Genomic DNA, 26,502 nt, shown 5'->3' with positions numbered 1-26,502 from the left:
TCATTCATTCATTCATTCATTCATTCATTTAGCAGCTGTCTATTAAATGCCTGTGGTAGGCAAACCGCTGTGCTGGTAGAGCTACCAAAATATCCTGTTTACTTGGAACTAGCAGTTCAAATTAATAACAAATCTTGCATTGCCTTTCATATCGGAGTCTAGTAGACATGGTCCCATCCTTCCTATAGAGTGAGTGATGACATAGCTTTAGGTCTTTTCTGTTTTTTGTCAAGTGAAAAGATTTTTTTAAGACATTTTATTCTCCTAATTACATGCAATATCAATTTTCAACATAGGTTTTCCAAAATTATAAGATCTAAATTGTCCTCTTCCTCCTCTCTCAGAGATAGTAAGAAATTTGATATGGATTATATCATGCAAAACAAACTTCCATACTGGTCATTATTTTAAGAGAATTTTCATAAAGCCAACCACCACCACCCCCAACAAACAAACAAACATGAATAAATAAACAAACTAATGTGAAAACCCAACAGTTCTTTCTCTGGAGGTAGATAGCCTTTATCATAAGTCCTTCAGAATTGTCCTGGATCGTTTTATTGCTGAGAGTAATTAAGTCTTTCACAGTTGATTGTTGTATAATATTGCCATTACTGTGCACAATCTTCTCTTGGTTTTGCTCATTTCACTTGTATCAATTCATTTAGATCTTTCTAGCTTTTTCTGAAATCATCCTGCTCATCATTTTATATAGGACAAAAGTATTCTGTCATCATCACATACCACAATTTATTTAGACATTCCCAATTGATGGACATCCCTTTGATTTCCATTTTTTGCCCCCACAAAAAAAGCTGCTATGAATATTTTTGTACAAGTAGGTCCTTTCCCCATTGTTTTATGATCTCTGATCTCTTTGATGTAGTAGTGGTATTATAGGATCAAAGGTATATCCAGTTTTATAGTCCTTTGGGCATAGTTCCAAATCCAGAATGGTTGGATTAGTTCACAACTCTACCAACAATGTATTAGTGTACCAAATTTACCACATTCCCTCCACTATTTATTACTTTTCTTTACTGTCATATCGGTCAATCTAATAGATGTGAGGTGGTACCTTAGCATTGTTTTAATTTGCATTTCTCTAATCAAGAATGATTTAGAATATTTTGTCATATAATTATTGATAATTTTGATTGATTTCTTCATCTGAAAACTGCATATTCAAATCCTTTAACCATTTGTCAATTGGTGATGACTTGTCTAATGAAAGCTTTAAGAATCAAAAAAGGTCAATAAAAAATTAGATGTTCTCTTTTTCTTTCTTTCTTTTTTTAATAAAGTAAGAACCACAAAGGCCCAAAAGGACAAAACCATTTCTGCCTTTTATGGTAGCCTCTTGAGCATTCTGTTGATGTTGTCTAGCTTGGAAAAGAAGACTCATTCCTCCATTTTAGACATATATCTCTATGTTCTCTATGTCCTACAGTGTGATATTGGGAATGGTCACCCTTGGTAACATGCTTTCATCCTTGCTTGCTGGAAAGGTTCAGCCTTCAGATCAAGTCAGGAATGTCATCTATAAGCAATTTCGCCAGGTAAAAATATCATTTACTCACCTAACACATACAAGCAGATACATAATCCTCTACTTGAAGTTATATGAGCCTTTTGTCTATCAGAGTGTACTCTAAAAGATTAGGAACACCTAGAGGGAAATCTGTTCACTAGTGGCCTTTCATAGTGAGAGGTATATTATCTACATTTTAATTCTGGAAATTCAACTTCAACAAACATTTATGAAGTGCCTGTCCCCATGGAGTTAATGCTCTATTAGAGAACAAGCAATAAAGACATGTTCAAATAAGCATACTAAAATGGTGATATACAGGGAAAGGTAGAGAATGAGAATCTATTAATCACCTACTATGTGCTAGGCACAGTCCTACGGGAATGACATAAAATGAGAGTGAGATAAGTTTCGCTCAAGGTGTGCATAAAGAATGTCATTCTTGCCTGGAGAGATAAATCAATGCTACTCTGACAAGACACTTGAGCTCAGCCTTTGAAGACTAGTGATTTCCAAAGGAGGAGATTGGAGCAGGACAGTAGTAGAGGCATTCAAGAATTCAGTATGCCTTCTCTTCATAGTCACTTCTTAAAGATCCCATTAAATTCTTGTAACCTTTTTGGGCAAGATACTGTGCTAGAGAATAGCGAGCTACATAGTCCCTGCCCTCATGACAGGAGAGAGAAAACAGAAAACCTACAATTGTGAGGTTTGAACTACATTTTAAATTCTTTGGTGAAAGCAGGTGGAACCATATTTGTGGAACCATTACCAAATCATAAAGTATTTTCTTAGCCAGCTTTGAATTTATGCAGGATATAGCTAATATCCTGGCAAGAAAAGAGTTGTTATTGTACTTCCTTACATGTTTAACCCCCTTATTTAATTTTTAATTGGGAAGTAGTGGGAGATTTGAAAAGAAAACGCTGTAGAGCCTTGAATATATTGGAGCAAAATACTTTTCAATGTAGCAATACTTTTTTTTTTTCCCCAGACCTAGCTATAATCTGATAAACAAATGAGGAAACACTTTCCCACCACTACCTCCCACCCTGCAACTAACCACATTCTATCTGTTGACAAATACAAGTCATATTCTTAGACCTTATGGTCACATTGACTAAAGGGAGGAATTTGTGCTTACCTAGACATATCTTCTTTAGATTTGTATAGATAACATTTTACATTTTTAACATAGTTTTTCTTTAAATGTCTTTACTAATTCTGCCTTTTAGGATTTATTTTATGATCACTAATATATGCTTTTTAATGTTCCCTAGTATGTGGTTGGTTTTAATTATAGGTACTGTGTAATGCTGAAAATAGGTACATTCCTTAAGATTGCTCTTCAGTAACAGCCTTATAGAAGTCTGTCAAACCTAAATTCTCCATCATTCTACTAAGATCCTTAACTTCTTTCTTATTGTTTTGATTAAATTTATCCAAGTCTGAGAAACACACTTAAACCTCCTAAAATTATTATCTTATTGGTTTACTTAGCCTTCATAGTTGTTAGTTTTTCCTTTATTTAGATATTGTCCTTCTTTCAATGTGTGTAAATGTGTGCATAAATACTGATTTTTTTAATTACTTAGAGCCTATTTTTAACTTAATGTAATATCTTTATTTTTAATTTCTATTTAATCTCTTTATCTCAATCTTCTTAGTTTTGTTTTGTCTAAGATCAATATGACAACTCCAGCTTTTTAAAATTAACTGAGAGGTAATAAATTCTACCATCACCCCTCATTTTCTACTCCTTAAGCACCTTTGTTTTAAGTGCATTTCTTATAAACAAAAATAATTGGGGTTTATTTTGGGATCTGTTCTACCACTCTTCTCCATTTTTCTACTCTTCTGTATTTTATGAGTGAGTTCATCCTATTCACATTCATGACTGTGAAGGGTTTGCTTCCATCATGTCATGTTATAATAGTTTTTCTCTTCTCCCTCACCTACTAATTTTATAAAGAAATAAAAATGAAATTAGCACCTAAATATTTGTGGTTTATATTGCTAGGATTTGCATAGCATTTCCTTACTTGATCCTATCAGGGGATACCAGCAAACATTTGGGGGTCCTGAAGGGGTGAGGAGAATGAGACGTGGTGAGAAGGATGACACACGTCAGGAGGGCCACTGAAGCTGGTAGCAATCAGAGGCAAGGCTTATTGATCTCAGCTAGCATTTTATAGAGAAAGTGACATAGGCTAAGGGATTAAGTAAGTTTTTCACATGGACAATGAACATAGATAATTTCTCATTGTTTTACCATAGACTTAGTTTACCTCACCAGATCTAGAGTTTTCTTTTTTCTTTTTTTTAATGTTTGATCTTTATTTTAATAACAAAATTCCATTTAAGTTTTCCAAGTCATATGATTTATGTTGTCTCCCTCCCTTCTTCCATTCCCCTCCCTCCCAGAGTTGACAAGCAATTCAATCTGGGTTACACATGTATTATCACACAAAACATATTTCTATATTTAATTCATTTTTGTAAGTGAATAATCTCATAAAACCAAAACCCCAAATCACGTACCCAAATAAACAAATGATAAATCATAGATTTTTATCTGCATTTATATTCTAAAAGTTCTTTCTCGGGAAGTGAATAGCATTTTATCATACAGCTATTGATAGCTTGGGTTTCTTCCTTTCAAAATTTGCTTTGATCATTGGGGAATGGAAGAACCATCATATGTAAACATAGACTTATTTTTAATATTTTATTCACTTTCTTTTTTATATATGATTTTTCATTTCCTTTTTCAGTGAAGCATTTTTATCCTTTCCCCCTCACATTTAAAAGAAAAGAGAAAAACTAATATGAACTGATATACGTCATCACGCAAAACAAATTCTTATATTGTCTGTATTTAACTCATTTTGCATCCTGAATTTATTGCTTCTCTTCCAAGAGCTGCAAAGCTTGTGCGTCTGTATTGATCCGAATTCTTAAGTAATTTAAAGTTGTTTCTTTTTTACAAAGTTGTAGGTATTGGGGGAATTATTCTTTTAGCTCTACTCACTTCATTTCCCATCAAATCATGTAACTCTTCCCAGGTTTCTCAGAACCTCTTCCTCTTGTTAGTTTTTGTGGAACAATAATTGTATGACATCAATATAGCATAGTTTGCTCAGCCATTATTACTAATTAATATTAAATAATACTAATTAATTAATTAATTAATGGGAATCTCTTTCATTTCCTCTATCTTACCACCAAAAAGAAGAGCTGCATATGAACCCTTTTCATCTTTCTCTGCTCTCTTTGGGTATATAATGCATTGGAGGGGTTACATGGTCAAAGAATATGCACACTTTAGAGACTTTCTGGGCGTAATTATAAATTGCTTTCCAGAATGTAGTACATCAATGTGATCATTGTATTTATACAAATATTAGTCCACGTGTAGTGGATCTCCTTTGTCATCTGCAAAGGTAACAATAGTTAGAGGTTCAAGTGACTCCTCCCTCTTGATTGCCTCTGATTCCAAGATTTGCATTTTAGTCTTAACCAAAGGGCTCTAGAGTTAGGATAGAAGTTAAGAAGGATGGCTGGGCCCCTTTCCCTCTTGTTGGAGAGATTATTTGCCTTAGATCCCTAAGGCAATTGGCCACAATTCCTGGAAAAGAGTGTTGTGTTCTCTCCCTCTCCCTCCCATTTGCCAAGGCCCATCATCCCCTAAAGCTATTCTTGAGGGGTTGAGGGGGGCACCTGCTGACAGACAGACAGAGATACATATTCGACAGAAAGTGTGAACATTCCAGAGAGTATGTGTATTGTAGAATATATGTGTGCCAAAAAGTGTGGGCATGTGAGAGCGAGAGTGAATGGAGGGGGGGGGGGGGAGAGAGAGGGAGAGGGCAAGAGAGTTCTGTAGAAAGCATGTGTGCTCTAAAGAGAAAACACCTCCCCAGCCCCCAAAACTTTCTTCGGCAGAATCTGCACTATCTCTACCATGAATGGTTTGAAGCTTGACTTTAATTTATTTCTATCAATAGATTCTCTGGTTCATTTTGAGCCGCCTCCTACCTATTTCTCAAGCATATAAAATACACACACTGATGCTTTAAGATAACACAGTTTTATTTTTTTTTTAAACCCTTACCTTCCATCTTAGAATCATTACTGTGTATTTGTTCCTAGGCAGAAGAGCCATAAAGGCTCTAAATAGGGGATTAAGTGTCTTGCCCAGGGTCACACGGTTAGGAAGACTCTGGGATCAGATTTGAACCTAGGACCTCTCATCTCTGTCTCTAGGCCTGGCTCTAAATCCACTGGGCCACTGGAATTTTATCTTATACCAGTTTGTCAAGATCAGATATATAACACTTTATTTTTGTTTATTTTTTAATTAATCAACTTATTTAATTAATTTAGAATATTTTTCCATGATTACATGATTCATGTTCTTTCCCTCCCCCCTCCCATAGCCAATGAGCAATTCATCTGGGTTTTCCATGTGTCATTGATCAAGACCTTATATAGCACTTGAAAGAAGCTCATTAGAACTCACTTTGGGCAGGAAGTGGGAGAGTGAGAAAAAGAAAAATGTCAATGTTGTCAGCCTCCATGCTCAGCAAACAGACAATACTATTGTCTTTGCTCTTTCCTGTCAGTGGGGCTCTTCCATAGTTCTGTTCCTGAGAACTCTATTCTCTATTCATCTTCCCCTTTCTTCTCGTACCCCCCCCCCCGGCCCCGACTCTGTCTTCTCCCAGGAGTGTAGCTTACCTCTCAGCTCTCTAGATGTCTGCTCCCAACTCTTTCTGGGATGGAGAACTTTGGTAGAAGAGCTCAGGGCCATAGCCACCAATTGCTCCCCCAGAGAGGCATTGAGAAATTTCTATCCACACAGACTGATCTCCCATGACCCTGCTACTCAGAGCTGAACTGATAAAGACTGCCTAGAATCTCACCAGTGAATTGATGCTGCTAGCCAGGCCCTTTACATTCCTCTGCCTTCATACTTGATCTTCCCAGAGGAGATACGGGTGGGACCACATCTTAACTTAGAACTGTGGATAGAGAGTCAGTAGGAGCTGGGCTCAAATCTAGCCCTACACCGTGCGCCCCTCCCTAGCTACAGAAAGCTGCTTCTCACCAGGAGACTTGTAAACTAATGAAAACAGTGAGGTGGTAAGGAAAACTGTTCCCAACTTGAGCTCCTTCTTTTGGTAGGACGTTAGGATTCCCTCTACCATGCCAAAATTAACTCTGAACACACAGATTTCTGGTTTTTTTTTTTTTAGAATATTTTCCTAGAGATGGGAGGTCCTAGGTTCAAATCTGGCCTCAGACACTTCCCAGCTGTGTGACCCTGGGCAAGTCACTTGACCCCCATTGCCTAGCCCTTACCACTCTTCTGCCTTGGAGCCAATACACAGTATTGACTCCAAGACGGAAGGTAAGGGTTTTTTTTAAAAAAAAAAAGAATATTTTCCTATGATTCGTGTTCTTTCCCTCCCTCCCCCCTCCCATAGCTGATGCACAATTCCACTGGGTTTTCCATGGGTCATTGATCAAGACCTATTGTACCAGGGTGATCATTTAGGGTCTACATCCCCAATCGTATCCCCATCGACCCATGTGATCAAGCAGATGCTTTTCTTCTGAAAACACAGATTTCTCGTGGAACATGGTGGATCCACAGGAAGACTCCATTTGCAAGAGGAGAGGATTGACTTTTTAAGTAAACACTGATTTTCTTAGTACTCTTAGAAAAGTATTCCTTCGTCTTCTCTACCCTGAATAGTTCAAATCCTTGGGATGAGGCTCCGAAATGCCTCTCCTTCCATAACACGTTTGTTCGTTTCATTCTTGCATTTTTACTTCTCAGTCACTGGGAAGTGGGAAGCATGATTGCAAAATTGAAAGCCCTGTTGAAACGTTTTGTTTAGCTAAACCAATATTTGTACAAGAGGAACCTGGCCTTGGTGGTGGTCATAAACAAAGTCGAAGACTTTGGGTTTCCTTCACTAGTATATTCTAGCAAATCAATGACCTTCCTGCACGTAATGATTTAAAGTTATTTGGGAAGAACTCACGCTGTACCTCTTTTCCTTTACAATCATTCTTGTAGAATACGTCTCTAATCTCCAAATGTGGACATTTTCGTAAGGGCACAAATAACTTTTATTTCCTTTGGTTTTCCCCCTCCCTCTGTCTTTTAAGCTCCTCTTTTAATCAGTGCTGGAAATTGGTTATCTTCCGTTTTGACAAGCTTCATTTCAACACTTATTTTTCATAAATGTCTAATTTAATCGAAGTACCAAGATGGTACGGATCTCTCAAAAACTATGATCTCACCAATGGAGACATTTCCTCCAATTTAGCTTGCAACTCATCCTGGCCCACCTTTGGTGACTTTTGCCCATATCCACCCGATAAATTCGCCACTTGCTCTCTACTTTGAGAAGGCTTGAGGCAAAAAAGAAGCCATTGAGAGTTCAGCCATTGTGGTCAGGGCAAGTTTTTCCCTTTTCCCTTTTTCTCCTTAGCAGAATTTACGATCTTTATTTTCATTCCTTGATTCGCTTCCTGGTTTTCCCCTTTTCCCAGTTTCCATTCTGCTTCCATTCTCACCTTTCTCCATTTTGTTCTCCGGTCTTTGAGATTAAGACCAATGTTCAGGAGCTGCAGGTGAGTGTGTTCATTTGTCTGGGGAAGAAGGTCTGTAGGTTTCAGGTGAGTACTGCGATTTCAGTTCAGGTAGTCTTCTAAGCCTCTGACTGGAGTTCTAGCTTCTAAATCAGACAGAACAGCTCCTTGATTTCCCCTCTCTCTGTACCCATTCAAACTAGCTAAAAAGTGAGAAACTGAAAGACCTAAAAGGAATCGGGCATCTCATAGCTTTTTCCCCTTCTCTTTGTCCCACGATTCTTCAAAGGGATATGGGTGAGATACAGCTCTCTAGGGGAGCTAAGAGAGTCCGCAGATGGGTGTTCCACAATCATTGTGCCTTCATTTATATAGGGGTAATATTCCTCTGAGCTGCATAAACATAGTGACTCTTTCCTTTGCAGATTCACCTGACAGACACCTTGGGGATGCTCTCCCACATCCTGGAGACCGACCATTTTGCCCTAGTGGTTCACGAACAAATTCAGTGTAAGTTTACTCTTATTCCTTGTGTAGAGATACTGGAAAATAAGGCACAAGGCCAAAATCCAGGGTGCGTGGAAGTTCCTTATTTTTCGACTTGTTTTCTAAGTATTGTGTTAGCTTTAACTTGAAATTCTAAGAAATAATTTAAAACTAGTCTTTCTTAACGCCCTTGTCCCTTGTTCTTTAGCATTAGAAGCATGAAAGCAGGCTCTAGGCATTTGGGTACGAAAATCTGCTACTTTCTAGCACCATGAATAGAGTACTGGGCCTGGAGTCAGGAAGATCCAAGTTCAAATCCAACCTCAGACACGTCCTATCTTTGTAACCCTGGGCAAGTCACTTACCTTCTGTTTACCTCTGTTTCTTCAACGGTAAAAGAGTAACAGCCTCTCCCTTGCAGGGTTCACGTGAGAATCAAACAAGATGATATCTGTAAAGCACTTAGCGTGCTTTCCTGGTACATAGTAGGCGCCATATAAATGCGCTTATTTCCTTTCCTAGGCTGCCATTTTCCTCTCCTCAATGGAATCTGTCAGAAACCACAAATACCTTTTCTAGGTATCTACCCTAAAAAGTCTTTAGTTGGTGTAGACACAAGACCCACCAATCCCCTCATGTGCATATCCCAAGCTTGAAGGTGCAAAGAATTGATCTGAGGTAAAGTTGCGAGCACGGGCATGGCCTTCTCCAAGACCTGTGCTCTTCATCTCATTTCTTCAGGCCAGGTTGTCAATGACTTTCCAATCTATCATCCATTGAACTACGAAAAACAGAAAAATCTTAAGGCCAAAGGCCAAGGAGACCTACTTTCCTCTCCCAGTCCTCGAAGTTTCTCTTTCTTCCCTCACGTTTCATTCCCCACTCTAAGAAGGACATTGTAGCAGTAGCCTTCTTGAGACAGTGTCTCCACCTTTATTATCTAAACCTCTCCAAAGTGAACCAGAGGACCTCCAGATTCCCTTCCAGCTCTGAAAGGGAGAGGGAAGAAACCAATAGAAAATGGGCAGAAGGGGGCAGGATTCAGAGCCCAAGGCTGTGAGGGTGTATAATAGAGGGAAGGTCTTCCTAGGGTTAGAGGAAGCTATTTTCCAGACCTCAGACCTTGTGGAACTTTCCAAACTATGTTGTCCACACGGGAGATTGACTTTCTCAGGACTCTAGTCCTGTGCCATTGGAGCCAAATCCATTAAAGGGGTCGTGTGTTCAGCCCTTTTAACCTCCTTCATGAATGTTATCAAGTCGACTAAGACTTAAAGGAAAAACTCAGGAAAAGAATTGAGTCAAAGGAATTTTTCATTACCGAAACTGGTCAGCTACTGTTTTGGTTACCTTGCAAAGGTAAAATTTATTATATGAATTCTTAGCTTCATGGAGAGATAGTTTATTGCAAACAGTACTGGAAAGACTCAAAAGACCTGGGTTTGAATTCTGGCTCCATCATCATTGACTAGTTTTGAAACTGAGGCAAGTCACTTCTAAGATTTGATCTTTCTCATCTGGAAAATCTGGAAAACACTTGTTACTATCAACCTTATACTGTTTGTGTGAAGCAGCTAGGTGACTCAGTGGATCCAATGCTGAGCTTGGAGTCAAGAAGATCTGAGTTCAAATTCAGCCTCAGACACTTAAATGACTAGGCAAATCATTTAACCTTTGTTTTCTTTAATCCACTGGAAAAGGAAATGGCAAACCACTCCAGTATCTTTGCCAAGAAACCCTCATGTATATTATGGTCTACAGAGTCACTGAGTCAGACAACAAAACGTGCTTTTAAAAAATTATTATATTATTTTATTATTATTAAAATTAGAGTATATATTAAAATTAAATTTTTAAATTCTGTATAAATTCAAGGCCACATGGAGTAAGTGAATAGAGCCTTTGAATCAGGAAGATCTGGGTTCAAGTCTAACTACATGGGTGCTTAACTGTAGAACCAGGAGCATCTCACTTAATCTTTCAGCACTTCTAGTCATCTCTCCAAAATTATAAGTTATATATGATTTATTGATCTGCTAATGGAAAGAAGAGTAATTTCTTCATTGGAGTTTCTCACACTGATAAAATCACATCCAGAACTGTCACTCCAATCCACTGAGAGGGGAGGGGGGGGGAGTGTGAGTGTGTGTGTGTGTGTGTGTGTGTGTGTGCGTGCTAAAATTGTAAGCTAGCTATAATTGCTGAGATATTTTGCAAGGCATTCATTACTGAAGGAAAAAGCTAGTCTCAGGCTATTGCTCATGTCATAAGGACTAGATGGACCAAAGAGACATCATATCTATTTGACTTATAGAGTTCAAAAAAATTCTATTTTTTTATCTAGGCAATTATTAGTTGTTCATTCATAAAAATGATGCCTTTTCAGAATTTTTTAGTTTCTTGCCTACTGTTCCACCTGTAATCGTAGGGTGAATGTTTGGAGTTGGCTTTTATGTAGTGGACATTACCAGTAAGGTTTCTTTGACACGGTCATTTGTCTAACATTTCCACTTTAATGCCCTTGGCTCCTACAGCACAAGACCAGTCCCTGTCAGAAATGATAGGAGGGATTTCAGGTATGTTCACTTACCATCTCTGAGACTCAGTCTCCTCATTTGCAAAATGAGGATAATAAAATAGCTGTAGTACTTATTTCACAAGGTAGTGGTAAGGCTCAAATGAGTTTTTGTTTTTAAAGGGCTTTGCAAATTTTAAAGTTCTATAGAAATGTTAGGTTGTGGTAGCGGTGGTGGTAGTGGTGATAGTAGTAGTAGTAGTAGTAGTAGTAGTAGTAGTAGTAGTATGCGTGTATGTGTAAGTGGAAATTTTCTACCTTTGAACTACGTTCCCCAGAATTCCTCTTGTATTTCCCAGAATTCCTCTCCTCTCTCTACCACATTGCATGGTTACCTTTGTATATAAATTTAGGTAACTCCTCCCTCTTGGAGAGGGTAGAAAATTTCCACTTATACAAGTAGTAGTAGTAGTAGTAGTGTTTATACCTATGGTTATGTCACCACACAACAGTCCATACCCCAAGAAAAGAGCAGTAAGACCAACACAGACTTTTCCCCCTAAAAGTGTTGTAGAATTCCCCTTAACATCAAGTTCAGAGTTAAGAAGTAGGCTAGAAAAATAAGCCTATAAAAAAAGAATCCCAACATAAAGAGCTGTTCTGGTGGCAGAGATGCTAGAGACCTAAACACGGAAGGAGGGGAATGACTTCAAAACATCTATAAGGAAAGCCTCAGAGAATCCTACAGCATGGGTACAAACTCAAATAGAATTCCTGGAGGTGCGTAAGCAAGAGATTTTAAAAGAATTTCTATGTTTTTATAAATGGAATGAGAGTGCTTTAGAAGAAATTGGAAAAGAAATAACAGATCTGGAAGAAAGAATTGGAAAGGGAATGAACATCTTGGCAGAAGAGGTATAAAACCTTGCCCAAGCAACAAACTCCTTGGAAATTAAAATTAGCCAAATAGAAGGCATAAACTATTGAAGCAAAGTCAAAAGACTGAAAAATAAAGAAAAAGTGAAGTGTTTCATAGTAAAAATAACTGACCAGGAAAATACTCTAAAGAGAAAACATTCAAGAATCATTAGACCTGGGGAGCTCGATGGCTAAGAAGATAGAGCCAAGCATGGAGATGGGTGTCCTGGGTTCAAATGTGACTTCAGACACTTCCTAACTGTGTGATGCTGGGCAAATAATTTCACCCCAGCTTTTTAGCCCTTACTGATCTTTTGCCTTGATTCAAAGACAGAAGGTATAAGTTTTAAAAGAATCATTAGATTATCTGAACACTGTGACCCCAAAAAAAGAACCTAGACTTCCTATTTAAAGAATTCTTAAAATAAAACTGCCCATATCTGTCAGAACCAGAAGGTAAAGTGAAAAGAAACCAATGATCATCTCCTGAAAGAAACCTCAAAATGAAAACTCCCAGGAATATCATAGCCCAAATCCAAAGTTTCTAGTCAAAGAAGAAATACTGGAAGCAGCCAGAAAGAAAGAATTGGAAAGTACTGAAGAGCCACAGTCAGGATCACACATGATAAAGGGGAAGAGATCTTGGAATACAGCATTCCAGAACACTGAAGATATGAGACTTACAGTCAAGAATAGCATACCCAATGAAAAAGAATCTAATGCTAGAGGGAAAAACAGATTTTTAATAAAAGACGACTTATAAGTATTCTTGATGATGAATGATGATGAACACTATGGAGAAACTTTGGAATTCAAACAAACAAGAGGAATAAAGAAAAACATAAGTTAAAAACTAATGAACAATAATGGCAGAACAAAAAATGATTAGTGATGGGGAAGCTGGGTGGCTCAGTGGATTGAGAGCCAGGTCTAGAGAAGGGAGGTCTTGGTTCAAATCTCTCCTCAGACAGTTCCTAGCTGTGTGACCCTGGGCAAGTCACTTGACCACCCCCATTGCCCCACCCTTACCACTCTTTTGCCTTGGAACCAAAGCACAGTATTGATTATAAGATGGAAGATAAGGATTTTTAAAAACCCACATAATAATTAACTACTTACATTGAAATTTGGGAACGATGATACATGTGTCCCCTCTGAACCCTGTGATCATCAGGGTTCTTTTAAGAGAATCCAGTTAGATAAAGTCTTGGGGTGTCTTGAAGAGTTTAAGAAAAGACTGGAAAGAAAAATATCTTGGTAGGGAGTTAGGAGTAGGAAAGGAAAATAAGGTTAGTAAAAATGATTTCATATGGATAAAGATTCACAAATAGGCACCTTTATAAACAAGAAGGAGGGAAGAGGGAGCAGCTGACATTTGAACCTCGCCATCATCAGGTGATCTAGAAGCACATTCCAATCAACAGGGGAAAGGACAGAAGCAAGAAAGATAAATTTGAGGGTGAATCAATTAAGGGAGAGATTGATCTGTGGTGAAACAAACTATGAGGATATGCAACAATATGTTTTTTTCAGGTCACAAAGAAAGGGAATCTGAAAGGTTGCCTGTCAATTGATGAATAACAAGTTATGTCATATAAATGTGATATAATATTGTGCTGATCTCTTATCTATGTAATAATCAGCCCATATTCCAGAGGGCTCATAGGGTATCTACCTCCTGAGAGAGAGGGGAGGAACTCAGAATACAGAATTAGACTTTTTTTTTTTAATGTAGCCAATGGAAATTTATTTAGATCATGTTCTCAATTAGGGGTAAAGGGTGAGAAAGCAGATTTTAGCTGATTAAAACAAATGATGCATTTTTTTAAAAAATAAATCTGGAAGGGTAATAAAGAAATTACTGTCCACGTGGGTGCTATCCACGATATAGTTACAGTATTTACTTCTTCATTGCAAGGTCAACAAACATTTATTATTCTATCACAGCTCTGACTATGTGCTAGTCACTAGAGTTGTTAGACAGTATTTACATAGGGCTTTAAAGTTTGCAAAGCACTTTGTTATCACATTTTTTTGAGATTGGTTAAATTTGAGGTATCATTATTCTGAAAAGCCTTAATTTATCTTCTTTCAAAAGTTAAGTGTGCATGTTTGTCTCCTCCAATGGAATGTAAACTTCTTGAGGACAAGAACTACTTCATTTTCCTCTTTATACCTAGTACAGTGCCTGACACATAGCAGGCGTTTAATCAATGTTTATTGGTTGAAAAGTAGGTAGCAAATGGAATGAAATTCCTGAGGTCCTGTAATTCTCTAAATCTAATCTATAGGTGGGAAAGAATGTTTTAATTGTGAAGTTTGATGTATTTTGTGAGTTTGGGTTTTTTTAAGGCTCTTTACAGCTGACTGGTAAATGTTTTAACCAAAGCAGTAAGTAACAATTATTCAGAGATGTGTTTAATATTTCAGGAATAAAATAATTGCTCTTTAATTGCTTTCTATATCGCTATCTTGCATGTAAGATTACATTGTTCTAGAAAGGATGCCTTATTTGAGGTTGGGAGAGGTTTGAGGTAAACATCAGATTGCTTCCTACTACTCTGGAACATACTGGGGCAAAATCATCTGAAGTGTAATTGTTAATAAGCCCAGCAGTTCCCTGATTGGGACAGAATTGTTCTGCTTTCTTTGAATGACTCGATTAAGAGCTACCTGAAGCAAGTTTGATATTCAGTTAAGCCTTCTGGGAAACCAATCAAGTCCATTTTTCTTTTATGATTTCTTTTAAATCCTCAGATCACAGCAATGGCAACTCTATTCTGAGGCAGATGGTGTTTGGTGTTGTCACAGCCATTGATCTGCTGAATTTTGTGGCTGCCCGAGAAAGAGAACAGAAGACAACTTAATCTCAAGTACTCTGCGAGAAAGAAGCCACTAAAAGGAAAACTACCAAGCGATCTTCTCATTTCTTACTCTCTTTTTGGACAATTGTCGATGTTTTTATCATTTGGGTATCTAGAATTGGTATTTTTTAATCTCAAGGCATCAATTTGCTATGTGAACAGAATGAGTCAATGAAGTCAATAAATAGCATTTAAAGTGGCATCTGACCTCGTAAAGAAGCATTAGCCCAATCACTGGAAATGGCATCGGTTTTTCCTTATAAGCCTTTACAGAGCTTCATCTATGTATATTAGAATGAATTTGGTGACTTTGAAAATGTCGCATTTTCTTTTAGAGTTTATGTCTTCAGGTAGCCCAAAGAGGGAGAAATTTGCTGGATGGGACAAAATTATTAGCTTGTCTCAGCCAAGACTTGGGCTGATTGGAAATATCAAAGTCTTGCACAGAGAAATAATAATAATAATATCCCTTATCTGCCAGTCATGTTGCCAGAGGAAACCGTATAAGAAGCATACACAATTCGCTCTTCCTTCTCCTGGCGTCAGAGAAAAGAGGGGATCATTTAGCAAGGCATGTCGTTCTGGGTTCAACACTTGCTTTTTACATACTCTTGAAGTAAAAAAATTTGGAATAGAGGCTTAGCCACTAAATCCTTAGTTACTTCCCTGGTAGGCTTTTACTTCTCAGGTGAGAACTGGCATTGCCGGGACATGCAGCACCTCCAGATTAAAAGAAATACAAGACCAGAGCAGAGAATGAAGCAGTGAGGGGAGATGCACAAAAGGGTGGCCAGGGTGGAAGGATACGAAGCCATCTGATGGCGTCCCAGAACGGAGTTGGGCACTCGGCGTAGGTGAAATGAGGTCGGTTTTTATTCAGTTCTTATCTGGATCAAGCAGGACCAGCCATGAGATCAGGCAGCGTAGACCAAGGGGCCTTAGTCAAAGTTCAGAACTGATACACATTTGGGCTTGGGGTAGAGCAGAGAGCATTATCAGCCAACTGATTTTCTGACTCTTTGCAGGAAAAAAAGAACTTCTGACTTCAGGCTTTACCCACATCAGATGGATGAATTTATCTTGTTTTGAGGGCTCCCCCCCCCACTTTCTTTAGCAGGTCAGGGAGGCTGCTTTAAATAGCTGTGAACAATTTATTAAAGTATCGAAGACAAAACAGCCATTGCTCTGGAACAATGGGAGAAGTCCTAGAGTAGAACATTCTGAAAAGCTTCTCATATTTTTATGAAAATAGTCGCTCAACATTTTTTAAGAAGCTGCCAACAGATTCCTGTTGCCTAAATGTGACAAGAGTCATGTTGGCTTGCTGGTCCCGGGCTCTGCGAGCTGTGCTCTTAAAACCCTTTTTATAATTTGTGCCTTCTGATAGATAGGCACTCCCCTCAAAATATACGTCATGGACGTGTACTTCTTTACTGATTATTTGCTTACAAAATAAAACATAGGAATTTAAGAAGGCTTCAAATAAAAATGAAATATTTTATTTAGGCCCACTGTAGTGTGAGCCTGAGGTCAGGAACTATAGAGAACGGATTCAAGAGGAAAAGGGATTTGAGACAGGGAGAAGTGATCATTCAAGAGAGAAATGACGTGGACTCAAATGGAGGGGTTGGCTTTGTGAGTGGAGAGGCCTGGATTCAAGAAACATGAAGGTAGCAGAATTTACAAAACATGGTAACCAACTGGATATGTGAGGTGGAGGAAAGTGAAGAGTTGACGGTGCCTGCTTTGAAAAGAAGCGAGTTATTTTAACTGGAATTATTCTATCTCCTGCTGCTCAGCTTTGTTGGTAATATGTAGAAATGTTGATGATTTATGTGGGTTTAGTTTGTATCCTGCAACTTTGCTAAAATTCTTTCAACTAGTCTTTTAGTTGATTCTCTGTCATATGATCTATAAAGAGTGAGAGCTTAGTTTCCTCAGTGCCTACTTTAATTCCTTTGATTTCTTTTTCTTATTCCCAAAGCTAGCATTTCCAGAACAATATGAAGTGATAGTAGTGATGATGGGTAGCCTTGTTTTACCTCTGATTTTATTGGGAAGGCTTCTAACTTGTCCCCATTGCAGATGATACTTGCTAATGGATGGCCCATTTATTCCTCAACAGGAATGAGTGTTGTATTTTGTCAAAGGCCTTTTCTGTGTCTATTGAGACAATCATGTGATTTCTGTTAGTTTGGTTATTGATATAGTCAATTATGCTAATGGTTTTCCTGACCGACTTCCTGGTTATTGTGATCTTTTCAAAGAAGGTCATGAAAGCAAGGAATGTGAACATTAATTGTCTCTAATTGAAATGGTTTGCTCCCACTCCATTGCTCCTTCTCTGCACCTCACTTAGACTCCAGTGGCCAATTCTTACATCTTCTTTCTTTCTTTTGAGTGCTGAGTTAGGAATTAGGGAGTGGATGGTGGCATTCTGTTATTAGTTCCCAGTTTATCCTTTGAGTTCTTGGTCCTAAGCTGTGAAGATGACTGAAATTGCCTTAATGTTTCCTCTTGTGGAGTGGCTTCAAAGAGCCTGAGGATGAAAATGTCTATTCTTCTTCTTGTTGGTCATGATTTAGAACACCTCCATTAGATTTTACTCATGTTTCCATTAGAAACTATTGCTTTTGGCTGCTATCTCTGTCTCTGCTCAGCAAGTAACTCCAGTGTTTATATGTACTAAGTCACTTATTGGGCTTCTTTGGTCTCACCTTTTTATTATCAGTTGATAGTACTTCTGTTAACCTTCTGGTCTAAATCACAAAATTGCAGATTTGAAAGGAACCGCCATGGCCCTCTCATCCAGAGATCAAACAACTTTTTATATAAAAAAGCGCTAAATATAAATAGCAACTATTTTAGGCTTTGTGGGCCAAGAGGCAGAATATTATGCAGGTACTTATACACAAGAGAAAATAAATGTCCGCCATTTTTTATTGGCCATATTCAAAATATAAAAATACTGGGTACGCTTTTCGTAGAGCATGTCTAATAATGATAACATGGAACTTTTGAGGGGGTTCAGTTAGTGTTCCCCATCCTCAAAATCAATTGCAAGTGTTCACCTGTCAATGCTGCCCTGCAATAAAAGTTCTACCTGTTTCATCTTTGAAAATTGTCTTTTCACACAGAAACGTACTGCCAAATCCTGCTATCGGGTGTTTGTGATTATATGTCAGTTTAATTGAGCTGAAAGGCTAATAGTCTTCAACAAGTTTATGTTCTCTGCATACATTTATTCAGCTGCTGCAATCAAATGCGATTTCATTAACTCATCATCAGTAAAATCCTTGCTGGTCCACTCAGAAATTGACGAGTTGTAGCGATATTGTGATGGATGACTAAAGTCTAATAATGCTGCTATGTCTTAGCACGGTGATGATGCTATTGCTTAATAAACACAATGCTTTGCCATCTAGTTTCAGAATAAAATAATCCTCCCTCTGCTGTGTCTTAAAAGCATGACATCCGAAGTCTACTGTTCTTGTTTTGGCATTGATGGGTATGCGCTGGTAATAAAAAACAACAACTGAGGTTTGCTGACATGCACTGGCCTAGAAATACTGTCAAATGTCACTGCAAATTACAGTGAGTCAAGGAGTGATGACAGCACTACATACAGTCTCTGGAGCAACTGACAGGGTAGCGCCAAAACAGCCATAGACAATATGGAAACCAAAGGGCATGGCTGTGTTCCAATAAAACTTTTGTTTATACGCTGAAATTTGAATTTCAGATAATTTTCATTTATCATAAAATATTCTTTTGATTTTAAAAAACATTAAAAATGCAAACACTATCCTTCATTTGCAAGCTATACAAAAACAGGAAACAGGCCATATTTGGCCTAAGGGCTCGAATTTGCTGGCCTTTTATCTAATTCAACTCATTCAAGGCTGTCTGTAACCATCCACTATAATGTATCCAATGATTGGTCATCCAGCCTTTCCTGGAAGGAGGGTTTGCCTACTTGGATAGCTCTAATCATAGGAACTTTTCTATCACATCAAATCCAAATTGGTCTCTGCAATTTCTAATCAATGTCCCTGGTTTTGCGTCAAAGGCTGTCCAGAACAAATTTAGGGCTTCTTCCCCAAATATTTGAAGGTTACCAACATCATCGTCATGTCTTCTACAGATTGGAATTCCCCAGTTCTTTCAAACAATGGTCACAAATTAAGCAAGATGCCATTTGAGACTAATATAAAATCTTCCATTAGGGTTTAAAACACCAGATTCAGAAAATGGAGAGGCAGGGCTAGATAGCAGCCCAGCTGGAAGATTTTAATGAAATTTGAGATTTAATGAAATTTTTAATGAATTGCACACTCACTAGGTACAGTGTCGTAATGGCAACCCAGAAAGCTAATGTAACTTTTGAGTACACTGAAGATGATGGTCCCATTGCACTCTGATCTGGTCAGGTCACAATAGAATTACTGAATTTACTTCTGGGTACCACATATTGGGAACGGCAATAGCAAAATACAGAGTATTAAGAAGTGGCCAATCCAATGAAGGGCCAGTTCATGTCACATTAGGATGCGTCAAAGGACATGACAATGTTTATCCAAGACAAGACTTAAAGGGGAAATGGCTATATTCTGTTATTTGAGGGACTGACATAGACAAGGAGAAATTGAGGACCAAACAAGAGTGATGGATCAAAATTCCAAAAAGGTAAATTTAGAGTTGATATAAGGAAAATTTCCTCTAAACAAAAACTATCTAAAAGCAGAAACTACTGCTTTATGAGATAATATGTTCTCCCTCAAAGTCTTCAAGCAAAGACTGGATAACCATTTGCTAGTCATGGGAAAAATTCTTTTTCAAAATAGGGGTTGTCTTGGATGCCATCTGAAATTCTGTAATCCCAACCTTTTGAAAACTGATGAATGAAAAGTTCCTTGCAAATAGTATTCCACAAATGTCTAGCTTTGCTCCAAAATGTCAAATTATTATAGGATCCAAAAAATACATACTTCTGGTTATTCCAAAGTTTTCTCTTATTCTACATTTTCATTTTTTTCATCTTTCAATTTAAACTAAAAGCTTCAATTTCCTGCTTTGTACTCTCTTGAAAGAAAGAAGAAAAAAGTTGAGATTTCTTCTTATTTTAATAGTAGCCTCATTTTCTTCTCCCACATATTGGGATTATAATCTTCTAAATCTACCAAATATTGTTCAGAACTAGCTAGAAACCCTTTCCCTGAGGCAAGTGATGTTAGCACGGCTAGGAGTACATTGTTCACAGTAACGGTAATATCGTAATGATGAACTGTGAAAGACTTGGCTACTCTAATCAGTACAATGATACATAGCAGTTTCAAAAGACTCGTGATGAAAAATGCTATCCATGTCCAGAGAGAGAACTGATGAATTCTGAATGCGGATTGAAATCATTTTTTTATCTTCTTTATTTTTCTTGCCCTTTTTACACTACATGGACTAATATGGAAATGTGTTGCATGACCACATGTATAACACGTATCATACTGTTTGAGTGGGGAAGAGGCTGGAAAGAAGAAAAAAAATGTGGAGGTCAAAAAATGAATGTTAAAAATATATTTGGGAGCTATTTAACAAAATAAATAAAAATAGAATAAATCATAAATAAATATTAAAACAAGGAGCCCTCCCTCTAAATGCCTGTAACCGTATTCAAAACATCAATTTCACAAGTCTTACATCTATCTCTATTCCATTTAATCTTATTAGATTCAACTCAATGCTCGAGCTTGTTGATCTGTATATTGTCTTTAAGTGATTTAACAAAGCTATTATGAATGAAAAATGTATATTCACTCCATATTATAGACTTTTTACATATATTCCTTGATAAGAAAATAATATTCACGTAGGAAATGTCTTCTATAGTTTCATTTTAGGAAGACATTTTAAAACTGAGAATAAAGATTATTTTTAGCAATATTGATACTTAGAATTAAGAAACCCAAGTTATTTTGTTTAGAGGTCTATGTTTCCTAAAAGACCTCCACACAACAAATTCTTTTTTATAGATTTTTATTAATGCTATTTAATTTAAAAAGGTGGGGGGACTAAATGTTTAATCAAATCTAAGTTCCATAAAAAAATGGTATTTTTGCTATTGTTATCTTAGCCCAAGAGGCATAGGAACACAGTGATTAGAGCACTGTGCTTGAAATCTGAAGATCTGGGTTCAAATTTTGCCTCAGCCTCATGCAACTTATGTCAATTCTCCCTCAGTGTTCTGTTCAACTTTCTGAGATTATAAATTACACTGACAGAGGGAGTTTTCTTACCCAGGAGTTTCCCAAACCAAAGAAATCACCAGTCTAGTCCTTATCCTGGTCCTTGACTTCATCTTAACCAAAAAAAGTTGTTTCAAGTGTTGGTCAAAATCAAATTCCCCTGGGGGCAGCTGGGTGGCTCAGTGGATTGAGAACCAAGCCTAGAGACAGGAGGTCCTAGGTTCAAATCTGGCCTCAGAAACTTCCCAGCTGTGTGACCCTGGGCAAGTCACTTGACCCCCATTGCCTAGCCCTTACCACTCTCCTGCCTTGGAGCCAATACACAATATTGACTTCAGACGGAAGGTGAGGGTTTATTAAAAAAACAAACAAAAAAATTTCCTCTTCCTCCTCTGCATAACAAAACATGAGAGTTGGAGATAGCCTCTCTGATCTATAATGTTTCGTTCAGTTCTGAGCACTGCATTTTGGGTAGGACTTCAGTAAGCTGCAGTGAGGTGGGGATTTTTAATCTGGTGCAGGTAGACACAGAACAGCCTTCACACGAATGAAGGACCATCTCTGAAGGAACTCTGAGAGGCTAGACTTGTTCTGCTCAGTCGCAGAAGTTACAGCTGTCAGTTGTACCTTCACATACAGAACAAATGTTAGCGGTGAGGATGACCCCAGAGTGGAAAGGGACCTTCGAGAGGCAACGGCTTTCCCCTTAGTGGAGGTCTCCAAACAAAAACTGGATGACTATTGGGGGGGGGGGGGGGGTGTAAACAGGATTCTTGTGCAAATGCAGCTTAGGTCCCGTTTGATCCAAGTTCTCTCAGTTCTGAGATTCTACAGTTCTGGAACTTGAGCCCAACAACCCCAATGGCACATTCATTTTTGTTCCATGCAGTGATGGCACTAAATACCTAAATGGCAAGAGAAAGTTCTAAAGTCATTAGACTTCAACGAACAAATGTGTTTTGTAGAGATGAGTTTTGTTTTCATGTAATAATGCATCGTCCACAGAGCATATTTCTCTTTTTAATTATTTTCTTTGATAAATCAGTCGCTTCACAAAAATCCTTTTTAAAGACAACAATCCAAGAAAACCTTAATGTTACATATTCACATTTTAAAGATTGTCAGTTTCATAGACCAAATATACTTCGAAACAAAGAAAGATTGCCGGAATATTTTCGTCACGTTCTGCCAGAGATTGGATGAGGTCTAGATCTGTGTACCAAGGAAAAGTGCCCTATTCACGGTCTCACACAGGTTAGAGACAAAGCTCACTGAACAGATGACAAGGAACGAATCCCTAAGAAAGAAGGCGGTCTGCTTGCTTTCACGCAACAGTGACTAACAGTGGCTGGTAGTCTGTCTGAACAGCATACTTGTGCTCTTTCCCAGCTTAGTTCACGCACTGGATAAAAAGGAGGAATTTCTTTCACCACTTGGGGGAAAATCCCCAAAACACTGAAGCAGTTGAGCAAGTCCAGCAGTAATAAGTTTTTGGGGGTTCGGCAAAGCCAACCTAACTTATCTGATCTATGAGGGAACAACAGGAACAACAACATCAATAACAAAATGCAAGAAGTCAGACTGCAAAACACATCTGGAAGGCTCCTCCTAAGGGAAAGAACTCAGAAAAAACAGAGTTTGGGACTCAATTTGTTCATTTGAAAAGTACATCTCAGAGATGCTCTTCGATATGTGGAATGGATGGAAGGGAAAAGTGATGATTGGTGATTTTACTGAGGGAAAACCAAAAATGGTTCATCCATCAAAATGACATCAAACAAGTGCCTGTACCCTATTAGTAATGATGATTGAAGGTTTTTTATGGCATGTTCCCCACCCAAACCTAAATTTATCTTTTGCCTATTCTTCTTAAATGGTAATTAAGGATTTTAGTTTGAAGGGATACAATTTCAAATACCTAAAAAGAGGCAAAGGAGAAAAAACCATGCAATTCACTTAGGCCTGAATCACTGTTCAAATTATTGAAGTTTATGGAACTCTGATTCTCAATTTGCAAAATGAAAATAACTTTACATTCTCCAAACTACTGTAGTTTGGCACTCAAATAAAGCAAAAAGAGGATCCTTAAGTCATAATCTATTGAATATAGTAAATTTAACATGATTTCCAAATTACTGGAATAATTAAATTAAACCAATACAAAACTGTTCATCTGAAATGAAAAACTCATAAGGATACTAGGAATAATTTGAAAAGGGAAGAAACAGTGCCCCTTTCTGGTTAAAAAAAGTAGCCTAGGCAAGGGAAGAGTGAAACCAAGTTGATAAATGAGTTTTCACCTGTTACATGTATTTAATTTTCTTTTAAAAATTGACAAGAAAATAATCCCTGCTTTTAAAAAATGTATTATTTCCCTTGCTGAGTAGCTAAGTCATTTCTAAGTCATTTTTGAAAGTCTTTCAAATAAACAATTTCTCTTTAGAAGACTAAATGTATGCAATAATATACTGAAGATTAATTTATGTTTAATTTCCATTGGGTGGAAATGGTGCCAGGAAAACCCATTTTCATGGACAAACCCCACTTCATTACATGGTCGTTCAATGCCCAACGGGCTCTAACGGAGACGCTCCCAAGCCATTTAACCTCGCACACAAGCAAATCAAGCTGGTGTGGGGAGAAAAAAGAAGGAGCATATATTTTCTTTTCACTCGGGAGTCAGAAGCTCTCCTGGTATTCCCAAGCCGTGGAAGAACGTCAGAGGGGGAATGACTTCTGGACTTCAAAATGGTCGACAGTCTCCGAAGTCCTGCTTCAACAGCACAGGAAGAAATATTAACTCTCAGGATCAAAACTGAACAACTGAACAGGAAAAACCACCGAAGAGCGGAGATGGCCGGAGGGAAACACTGTAATCAAACCATCATTACAACGAAAGGGTTCAATGGCTTGCGGAAGATTGTCTGCTCTCTGTCCAGGGTCCTGAACGTCTCCAGAATGTTGCGTTGTGCATAGCGCCGTCTGGCTGTTAAGCTCCAAAAAACAACATGGTTCGTGGGGTAAAAAACGAATCAAAATATCTAAATGAGAAAAAATGTGGACACTCAGTTGTTTAAGATCGATTACCGGGGCCAGAGGAGTTTGGATCGACTGTGAAATGAGTCTGGCTGTATAAAGTCATCTCAAGATATGGCGTTTCTTACGTCATCACTCTGAGTAAATGAGGATTGTGGGATGGCTCGGAGATCGATTCTGAAGACTGGGGAGTACTAACTCTCGGCACATTCGTTCAATTTGGTCAAGTTTAGACACTTCCACTTGGAACTACTAAATAGCTATTGTTCTCTAGAAATTGTGTTCACTATAATCATAATCCCAATTAGTAATCAATTTATAAAAATAGCTTTTATCCAGTAATTCCAGCAAAGTAAAAATAGGAGTTCTTTTCCTTTTTTAAAAAAATAACAAATGAAACAGGCTCGCTGAATGAGAGAAATTAAGCTTAGCTCACATGCCGTACAATCACAACTTAATCCTACGTCTTTTATGTTGGTGTGTTGCCGTTCACCTCCTACTGGCAGTTTTAAGGTGCAAAAGCTTCTTCTAAATAGATGGGCCTAAAATAATCATCCAAATGTACTGGCTGTAGATTTAAATGAGCCCACAGAGATCTACTTTAAAGTACAGAAAAATTAAAACAGCATAATTCTTTAGAAAATGGTAGCACTTTTCATTGATATCATAAAGGGACTCAAGGGATGTTTGTCATTCATTATATTAGAGTTAAACCTTTAAAGAAAAATCCAACCCCCCAAACAAACAAAAAACCACACACACATTGAAAGAAGTTGCTGTACCTGCAAAGACTGTTTAAGCTTACTAGGAAATACAAAAAGTGCACCCTTCTATATCTACATATAAAACATTAGAAATAAAACTTGTGTAAAACGTTTGCTGTGCAAACTAGAAAGAGTCCGTCGAGTCCATTCCCCGCCTTGGGGCGCTTCTCCCCCCTACTGCAGAGAGTCGCTGTTGTCCAGAACCAGGCCGCTGATGTTGGTGGCCGCCAGCTCCCCGCCGTCCTCCTCGGCACTGTCCACAGACTCGTCCTCGCTCTGGGCCCCCATCATGACTTGCTGCACCGCCAACGTAGCGCCGTCGGACGACAGGGACTGGAGGCTGTCCACGTTCATGTTCACGGGGGTCGTGATGGTCACCACAGCTCCTGAGGGGCACAAGAACATTTACTGAGACGAGCACTCACCAGACCAAGGCAAAACGCCCTCTAAAACTCGACAGAATGTGCCACAGGAATAGAGAAAGGTACAACATCTAACATTAACTGTCTAGACAGCCTTCTAGTTGTAATACGCAACTGCATACATGTGACCTTATGATGACATTCTATGATATGAAACTATCGAGACTCCTCAGATGGTGTCGGTTCTGGCAGGTTCTCTTCATAAGAAGGGCCCTTCCATGGGGATCCAGAGCAGTGGGAACATCATTGGGGGGGGGGGAGGGGGGAGAGACAATCAGGAAATCATTCTAATAATGTCCTGCTCTTCGTTTGACCCAGTGCTTTACCCCCGTGAACTCATTGGACCTCACCACAACCCTGTGAAGAAAGGACTAGAAGTAATCTTCGTTCTACAGGCGTGAAGAAATGAAGTGATTTGTTTGTGGTCAAGTATCACACGGGGGTCTCTTCTGACCCCGAGCTCCAGAACCCTATTTTTTGACAGCTGCAAAGCATCACCATCTTAGTGCTGTGGGCTCGCCCTCCTCCCCTCCCCCAGTGGTTCCTGTCTCAAAGGACCTTCTTCCAGGATTTGCCCCAGGGGCGCCTGCAATCCACCGGCTGTCCTTTCATTAGCCTTCATTAGCATCCCTGCCTCCTTTTCTCATTCAAGGAAACATGATTAGATATCTGCCTCTGCACTACCAGGGAAAGAGAAGCTGAGCTCCTAAAGAGAACTTTGTAACTTTTGTAACTTGCAGTAACTTTGCAGAGGAGATAAGTGTCAACAACTCGAGGAAGAAGGAGAGGCTTCTGGGAGGGGCATAAAGAGAAACAATTTTGATGAGAAAAATGAGTTGTCAAAAGAGACAGCTATTGGCCCACTTGAGTTGTTAAGAGACACAAAGGCAGTGAACAAGGAAATGCAGGTTTGGAGAGATAATTTAGGAATACTCCAAGGAATTAGGACTAAGAATGAGCAAAATGTGTTGAGAAAAGCTGAGTACAACAAAAAACAAGAAGAGACAATCCGAGATGGGACGATGGCTCCACAGTAACTGGAGCCAAGAGGAGCTGAGCTGGGAAGGCCCTTATTTTGCTTGTTTTCTCTGCCAAAGAGTAGGCTCTGTGGCCTGGAAAGG

General features: G+C 38.5%; 2 protein-coding genes across 13 annotated transcripts in view; one reads left to right on the top strand and one right to left on the bottom strand.

Annotated features, from left to right (window-relative positions):
* Nucleotides 1-18,391, top strand: part of CBS (cystathionine beta-synthase) — a 50,649-nt gene extending 32,258 nt beyond the window's left edge. The window contains exons 14-17 of one of the 2 annotated variants that reach the window (XM_001375621.5): nucleotides 1,451-1,559; nucleotides 8,563-8,647; nucleotides 11,158-11,199; nucleotides 14,814-18,391. In XM_001375621.5, the coding sequence (XP_001375658.3) occupies nucleotides 1,451-1,559; nucleotides 8,563-8,647; nucleotides 11,158-11,199; nucleotides 14,814-14,923 (346 nt within the window). In that variant the 3' untranslated portion in view covers nucleotides 14,924-18,391. The remainder of the gene's footprint in view (nucleotides 1-1,450; nucleotides 1,560-8,562; nucleotides 8,648-11,157; nucleotides 11,200-14,813) is intronic. The other variant, XM_007493199.3, reaches the window with a different exon arrangement.
* A 3,768-nt stretch (nucleotides 18,392-22,159) lies between these two features.
* The window catches only part of PKNOX1 (PBX/knotted 1 homeobox 1), a 141,719-nt gene continuing 137,376 nt past the window's right edge, over nucleotides 22,160-26,502 (bottom strand). For all 11 annotated transcript variants that reach the window (XM_007493192.3, XM_007493198.3, XM_007493197.3 and 8 more), the window contains one exon: nucleotides 22,160-25,345. In XM_007493192.3, coding sequence (XP_007493254.1) covers nucleotides 25,134-25,345 — 212 coding nt within the window. In that variant the 3' untranslated portion in view covers nucleotides 22,160-25,133. The remainder of the gene's footprint in view (nucleotides 25,346-26,502) is intronic.

Source organism: Monodelphis domestica, chromosome 4, assembly GCF_027887165.1.
Source record: "Monodelphis domestica isolate mMonDom1 chromosome 4, mMonDom1.pri, whole genome shotgun sequence".
Classification (NCBI taxonomy): Eukaryota; Metazoa; Chordata; class Mammalia; order Didelphimorphia; family Didelphidae; genus Monodelphis; species Monodelphis domestica.
The sequence above is the reverse complement of the archived record's forward strand: the minus strand, read 5'-3'. Positions and strand labels throughout refer to the sequence as shown.